Source organism: Salvia hispanica, chromosome 5 (genome assembly GCF_023119035.1).
Source record: "Salvia hispanica cultivar TCC Black 2014 chromosome 5, UniMelb_Shisp_WGS_1.0, whole genome shotgun sequence".
Taxonomy (NCBI): domain Eukaryota; kingdom Viridiplantae; phylum Streptophyta; class Magnoliopsida; order Lamiales; family Lamiaceae; genus Salvia; species Salvia hispanica.
In genome coordinates this window covers 30,725,458-30,733,727 of record NC_062969.1, presented here as the reverse complement: position 1 = coordinate 30,733,727, position 8,270 = coordinate 30,725,458, and the positions used below count along the sequence as shown (strand labels likewise).

Sequence of the window (8,270 nt, the reverse complement as noted above, 5' to 3'; positions counted from 1 at the left end):
GTGAGGATTCCTTTGGATTGCCTTTGTACCAACAATCTTAGTCTCTGCCACCGCAAATGGAACCAACTTGTTGAAAACTTTCTTCCACCATTTGAATTTTCCATTCGAGGTTTTGATTACGTAAGATTTTGGGGTCATCTTGAGGTGGAGTCTTCTTCCTCTTCTTTCTCTTGGGCTTTTCCTGCAAGGTAGGCTTAGTAGGATTAGGCTTGCCCTTTTTAGGCTTGAGGTAAAGTGTTAACAATGAAAATAGTAGGGTTAGAAAGATCTTCCCCTCCAAATGGATCATAAGGCTTAGACAAATCGGTCACCATGACCTCCCTGCAATCATGCTCCATCTTAGCTTGTTTTGCCTCTTCATACTTAAGCATCGCGCTTTCGATGTTGTAGGTCGACTTTTCTCCATGGTCACTTATTGTGATTTCTCCTCTACCTACATCAATAAGAGCTTTGCATGTGGCTAGAAAATTTCTTCTTAAAATCAAAGGAACTTGTTTATCAACTTTCATGTCTAAAACAAAGAAATCGGCAGGGAATATGAAATCATCAACTTTCACCAATACATCCTCAAATACCCCTACCGCATTTACCGCAGTGTTATTGGCCATCCTTAGGCAGACATCTGTGGATTTGAGCGGCCCGATGTTGAGCTTCTCGTAGTACTCCAATGGCATTATGTTGACGCTAGCTCCAAGATCACAAAGAGCCTTGTCTACCTTACCATTCACAGTGGAACATCGAATGATGAATTGGCCAGGGTCCCTCTGCTTGACAGTCCTTTGCTTTTGGATGATATCACTACAGTGAAGAGGTAGCTTTAGATCAGATTTCTGGAGCTTTTGCTTTTTCATCACCGCCTCTCTCAAGAGCTTGGCATACCTAGGTATTTCCTGCAATGCATCAACAAGAGGGAGGTTAGTTTGACATTTACAAAACATATTTAAGAACTGTCGGAATTCCTCTTCAAGCTTGAACGGCTTCCTCGGCTGGAAGGGGAGTACAATCCCGTTGTGCCGCACGAGTTCCTTCTTGGCGGGCGCCTCTGCCTCTTCAATGGCGGCCCGCTGCATAGTGTGTGGCGGTCCGCTGGGTGTCGGGCAGTCCCCAAAACTCGTTCCGGAGGTGCTGGCTTCATCCTTGTTGATACCGACAACCTTGGCAACAGCCTTGCCTTTATCCTCCACTACCTTCTTTTGGAATTGATCCATTTGTAACTTAATGATGGACACAGTGGAGACAACAGTGTTTAACCCAGATTCAAGCTTGATCAGTCTTTCCTCTACAACTCCCATCTTGGTCTCGTTGTTCTTTCTATCCTCTAGCATTAGCTCCAAGATCTTTTGGATGCCAGCCTCATATTTGTCTTCCTTGGTAGGTGGCTCCACTCCTTTCTCTTTGCCTAGATTGAACCCTGCATGAGATTGGACAAAATTATGATTATTAGCATGAGATACATGTGGATGTGGGTGATTTCCATTATAATTATTAAAATTACCACCCCCCTGATTAGGGTGATAATTATTATTATAAAGCCTGTTGGGATCACCCCCATTTTGGACATATTTGACATCTTTGATGACATTCCCCTCGTTGCCTAGAGCTTCTAATTTTTTCAAGTCTTGCTCTGATCAATGCCAATTCTTGGGATGTCTCATTCCCACATGGTTTCTTCACTGCATCTAGCCTTTCAGCTCTGTGTTTTTCCTTGGACCAACCTCGACTGTTTGTGGCTAATTCCTCTATTACCTCCATAGCAGCAATTCCTCCTTTCCTCAAGAATCCCCCATTCGCCCCTGAATTCAACAAACTAGAGATTTTTTCGTTAAACCCATTATAAAGGATTCCTACTTGATGGTCTATTCCAAAACCATGGTTCGGGCATTTGCGGAGAAGATCTTTAAAACGTGCGAGAGCTTCATATAGAGGCTCATCGGAACCTTGTATGAATTGAATGATCTCGCACTTAAGCTTTAGGATAGTGCCTGGCGGGTAGTACATGTCGAGGAAGAGGACCACTAGATCCTCCAATTTGTGGTTTTATCTGCAGGCAAACAATCATACCATTCTTTATTGTATTAGCTATTTCCACGAACTTAGTGAGATGTCGATTTGCGTCCTCAATGTCTCTTCCTGCGAAGGCATTTTGTTCAACCCTATTGATTAAAGGTATCCCCAACTTGAAGTTGTTGGCCTCTATCTGCGGACCTGCAGGAATGTCCACAATGTTACCATGACTAAACATATTCAAGACTGGAACTACCTCCCTTGCTCGTTTTTCTTTTTCAACTTTTGCCCGAGCTCTCTCTTCTCGCATCTCTTCCACCTCCTTTCGGAGGGCGATGATAAGATCGTGGTTGGTAGGCTCCGCCATCTTATTTCCTCCACAAGATACGCAAATCTGTGCAACCTGCAGAAACTAAAAAAAAAGAAAAATAAAATAAAATAAAATAAAAATAAAAAAAAATAAAAAAAAAATGAAAAAAAAATAAAAAAAATTGAAAGCAGTAAAATCCAAAATAGTAAAATTGTCCGTTTGAAGATATCACTCCAAAGTGAATTGTCTTCCCCGGCAACGGCGCCAAAAACTTGATGCACTTTTTATTAGCAGTAAATAAACCCTGCAAGTATACAGAGTATATATATAGTATAGCTAAAGGTTAGTACCGGATATCGAACACGGGGAAGACGAACACAAAGTGTCTATCCTCTACTAAGACTCAATTACTATCTAGAAAAACATTTGGGTTTTGAAAACTTTTGAAAAACTAAAAGCAATAAAAAGCATTGATCAACTAAAAGCAAATAAATCAGGAGAAACACAACAGAGATAAGGGAATTTCAGGGATGTGTGTTCACAGTTATGGTTATACAAAATTCAAACTACAATACCCTAGCATAGTTATTACTTTGATAGAACGAGTCACCTAGCTTATGCTCATGTGATACAAACGTTGATTACAAGATTAGGGTTGTCAATCCTAACACGTAACTCCAAAAAGCTCCTAAGACCCTTGAAATTCCTCACTCTCAATTAACAGTGCCGTTTTAAAGGAAGCTAACTTTATTGTCTACTAAGTGGATCTAACTCGCTAGAACTCTGTCAAAGTTATGAAACAAATTATATTAAATCATACACGATTGTGTCACTCAATCATGAAGCATCAAGCTTAACTTAGGGAAGAAACAAAGTAAAAACAAAACGGATAATAAATAGAAAAAGTAACTTGCATAACCAAAGTCATTACTAACACATCCCTAGAATCCTATGAGTTTAGTTACACATAATTGAATAAGCTAAAAACATAGATTGAAGTGAAGACAATTTGAACATATAACTAAAGAAAATAAAACTCGTAGGTTGAACCCTTGTTGTTCTTGATGTTCTTGAAATCCTTCTCCAACTCCTTGCACCAATGAAGTACTTTAGGTCTTGATCTCTATGAAGTATTTTGGAATTGAAGGTTCTCTCCTTTGATGAAGTTTGAGGTCATATTTATAGGGGAAAGCCATGACTTATTGTAGAAGGAAAAAAATCTCCAAAATATGGTAAAACTGGGCGCAAATCTAGGGCTTCTCGGATTCGCCGCCTTTCTCCGGCGGGCCGCCGCACCTTGGCCGGCGGTCGCCGCGTTGGAGTCCAGAGAGTATGTTCCCTCCGCGGCGGACCGCCGCACATCTTCCGGCGGTCGCCGGACGAGACTTCTCTTCCAAGTACATTTTTCCGAGGCGGACCGCTGCGTTGTTGCGCCGCCGGGCGCCGGCGGTCGCCGCACATATCCGCATCGGTCGCCGGTCGCCATCGAGACTCAGATTTCCAAACTTGGCGTTTTGGCTCCCTTTTTCGGCTCAATTATGCACATTTCTCACAAAACACGTCAAAATACCAAAATAGGCAAAATATGCAAATAATGGACGTGTAGAGTGACTTTGACATAAATAACGGACCAAATAATGGCCTTAAAACAGTGCAAAATCCGAGCGTATCACGTACGTGCCAACCTTGTACGACGAGATAATGATGAAATATTATTTTAATGATTATTTGCTTCCTAAATTAAAATATTTCATTAAAATATTATTATTTAATGGAAATAAAATATTTTGGGAAGATTTCCGTAGATTTTAGTTATATTTTGAGTATTGATCATATCTATGGATATGTTTTATTCCTAGATGATATGGACTAGAATAATTTAATAGATTCCTAATTATATTATATATCTAGATTCCTAATAAGGATAGATATGTAGGATTTCATTAAATAATAAAATATTAATCTCTTCCCAATCTTAATAAGGAATTTATTTAAAGTTTATTTATTTATGTCAGTCAAAGATATAAATAATTAATTATTTTAGATAAATCTTATAGAAGACATGAATATGGATTAAACTATTATCCTTTAATAAGATGTTTAAAAGATTATAAAAGATTTAATTATCCAGTCAATTAAATACCAACAGAATTTAATTAAGCCTTTAATCTGCACTAAGGCTAAGGATAATTAATGAAAAACTTATATATCTAAGCGATAATTACGAACTAAGTTTGTATATGGTCTCCATCGATTGGTCCACAACTTATGAAGCTAATTTCTGAATCTTATCGCCACCCATGCTGTGGGGACAATAATCCTAAGAAATAGCGAGTTCATATAGGTGGACTTTTCATATGTAAATAGTATGGACTAGAAAGTAGTTTCCAATATTATCGCCACCCATGCTGTGGGGACAATAATCCTAAGAAATTACAAGTTTCAGAAGTTCAAACAGAATTTACGAGATAGCTTGGTCTTGTTATCAACGCATGAGCATTGTTATGGGAGTGTGTTGTAGAAACGAGATTCTGTAATGCTAAATCTAATGGTCGTGCTTAGGCAACATTTGGCGGCCATGCCGTGCTGCGGTCTCTGAACTATTAGTCGGTGTTGTGACCAGTAAAAATGTTAAAATTTTAATGCGTATTGACCTCTTCTTGAGGGTACAAAATTTTAATTTTACAGTTGTGAGAATTTGAAAAGTTTTATGGTTAATCTCCTCAATTTCATCACATAAGTATATGACAAATAGTAAATATTCTGTTTTGCAGTGCAAACTAAATCGTCAACATGTCACTCAATCCTCTTTCTGCAACTCTTAAAGAAAACAAACTCGAGGGCCAAAATTACATAGAATGGAAACAAAATATGGACATCGTTCTCACGGTTGATGAGTACAAATTTGTGCTCACTACTCCACGGGCCCCAGTGCCGGCGGCTAACACCGCGCAGGCAGTGCGAGATGCGCATAGACGGTGGCATAAGGCGAATGAGATGGCTAAGTGTTATATGTTGGCCTCCATGTCAACAGTGCTTAGACATCAGCATGCCGCCATGGCGACTGCCGCTGATATTATGCAAAATCTCACAAGTTTCAAGCGTTTTGGAGTATCATGTGTAAGACTATGAAGGAAGGCTCGTCTGTGCGGGACCATGTCCTCGAGATGATGAGCCACCTCAATCAAATTAAGGTTTTCGGAGGTGTCATTGATACCGAGTCCCAAGTTACTATCATCCTTCAGAGTCTGCCCCCAGCTTTCAGCAGTTCAAGCTCAATTTTGAGATGAACAAGAGAAATTACACCTTGGCTGAGTTGTTGACTGAACTTCAGTCAGAGGATCTCATGAACCAAGCTAAGGCTGCGATGGTTAGTTCGTCACATCGTTCCTCTGGCCATAGCCTGGCGTAGCAAAGAAGAAAGTGACGAACCAAGTCGCACCTAAGGAAGCTAAGGGAAAGAGAAAGAGGAGGTCGGGAAAGAAGCAAACAGGAAAGTGTTTCAGGTGTGGAGAGAAGGGGCATTGGAATCCAGACTGCCCTAAAAAGGGCAAGGCTACAGTTATGCACCAAGTTCTAGTTGTCGAGTCATGTTTGGCTTCTACTTCATCTCATACTTGGGTTATAGACACTGGAGCTACTGATCATATTTGTTTTGAGCCTGACTTAATGCAGGTGACAAGACGGCTATATGATGGAGAGATCGAAGTCCAGCTGGGCGACGCTACTAAAGTGGCGGTCGTCGCAGTGGGAGGCGTTTATTAGCGTTTTAGTAGTGAGAGATTTTTGGTTATGAAGAATGATTTGTTGATACCTTCTTTTAGAATAAATTTAATTTCAGTTTCTAAATTAGTTTTTGTTGGATATTCGATTTCTTCTAATGACAGTTGTGTTATTTAGAAAGATGGTTCTTATATCTGTCGTGGTATATGGAAAACAATCTGTACACGATCATATTTACACAATTTAATAATCGCAAATTAGATCTCAATAATGCATCGAAAATTTTAAAGAAAAGAAAAGAACCTTCAAGTTCAATGAACGAAACGTACTTATGGCACCTTAGACTTGGTCATGCCAACCAAAGGAGGATTCAAACTCTCGTGGATCAAGACCTTCTTAAAGGACTAGATACTGAATCATTTTCCACGTGTGAATCCTGCTTGGAAGGAAAGATGACTAAGAGACCTTTTAGGGTGAAAGGTAATAGGGCCAAGGAAGTACTGGAACTCGTTCATACTGATGTGTGTGGACCAATGTCAACCGAGGCAAGAGGCGGCTTTCGCTATTTCATCACCTTTATTGATGATTACTCGAAAGTTGGATATGTTTACTTGATGCGCTTTAAGTCTGAAGCTTTTGAGAAGTTCAAGGAGTTTAAGGCTTATGCCGAGACGCATCATGGAAAACGTATCAAAAGCCTGTAATCTGATCGCGGAGGCGAATACCCCAATGTCGAGTTTTTGGAGTACTTATCGGTAGAGGGAATTGAATCCCAACTGACTGCGCCGGGCACACCCCATCAGAATGGCGTAGCTAAAAGAAGGAACATGACCTTGTTAAACATAGTCCGATCGATGATGAGTTATGCACGACTGCCTATTTCGTTTTGGGGACATGCCTTGCTTTCTGTGAGCCATATTTTAGACAATTTACCGTCAAAATCTGTTCCTGCCACCCCATATGAGTTGTGGAATGGGCGCAAGCCCAATCTAGAGCATCTCAAGATATGGGGGTGTCCAGCTCATATTTTGGAAAAGGATCCAACTAAGCTGGACTCAAGGACAGAGGTATGTTTGTTCATAGGATACCCCAAAGGATCGAAAGCTTATGAATTCTATAGTCTCCGAGACAAGAAAGTCATTGTGAGTACTCACGCGAAATTCTTAGAGGAAGACTTTGTAAATCATAAACCCAGCAGTGAGGTGGCTCTTGAAGAGCTCACTTCAGTCACATGTTCCATTAACCAAGAACAAGTACCTATAGTACAACCAATTCCCGAACCTTCAACTTCTACACCTAATATTGTAGTGTCGCGCCGCAGTGGGAAGGTCTCTCACCCGAAAGGTACATTGGTTTGGGAGAAACTATGGATCACTCCTCGGACAACAATGTACTAGATCCCTGGAATTTTGCAGAGGCGCAGGCGGATGTCGATCATCCTCAATGGGTAAGTGCAATGGATTCAACTACAATCTATGATAGACAAAGACGTCTATGATTTGTCCGTCCTACCCGAAGGCTGTACTGCCATTGGGAGCAAGTGGATATACAAACGTAAATGTGGACCCGATGGACGAGTTAAAGTCTTTAAAGCAAGACTAGTGGCCAAGGGGTATACCCAAAAGGAAGGTGTCGACTACGACGAGACCTTCTCCCCAGTGGCCATGCTCAAATCGATCCGGATACTGTTGTCTATAGCAGCTTACATGGATTGGGATGTGTGGCAGATGGACGTTAAGACTGCGTTCTTGAACGGTAGTCTTGAGGAGACCATCTACATGGAACAACCCGAGGGTTATGCCGTCAAGGGCAAAGAGCACATGGTTTGGAAGCTTAAGAAGGCCATTTATGGTCTCAAGCAAGCATCTAGATCATAGAATCAGTGCTTCGATCAAACTGTTCATAAGTTTTGATTCGAGAAATGCCCTAACGAAAGCTGCGTGTACAAGAAGGTAGAAAAAGGGAATGTGGTGTTCTTAGTTTTATATGTAGATGACATTCTTCTAATTGGAAACAATAAAAGGATGTTGTCATCAGTTCGAACTTGGTTGTCTAACCAGTTCGAGATGAAGGATATGGGAGATGCGGGTCACATCCTAGGTATCAAGGTCCTACGGGACCGTGAGAAAAGGATGTTGTGCTTATCTCAAGAGCCCTACATCGACATTGTACTTATTCTTTTTAGCATGCAAGATGCCAAGAAAGGTTTCTTACCTTTTAGACATGGCATCCA

At 40.7% G+C, this 8,270-nt stretch overlaps 1 protein-coding gene across 1 annotated transcript; it reads left to right on the top strand.

The window, feature by feature from the left end:
* Positions 1–5,185: 5,185 nt before the first annotated feature.
* Positions 5,186–6,079, top strand: LOC125189823. Its single transcript, XM_048087052.1, has 3 exons — positions 5,186–5,408; positions 5,560–5,684; positions 5,990–6,079. Exons 1-3 carry the CDS (start codon positions 5,186–5,188, stop codon positions 6,077–6,079), a joined length of 438 nt encoding a protein of 145 aa, XP_047943009.1.
* Positions 6,080–8,270: the final 2,191 nt, after the last annotated feature.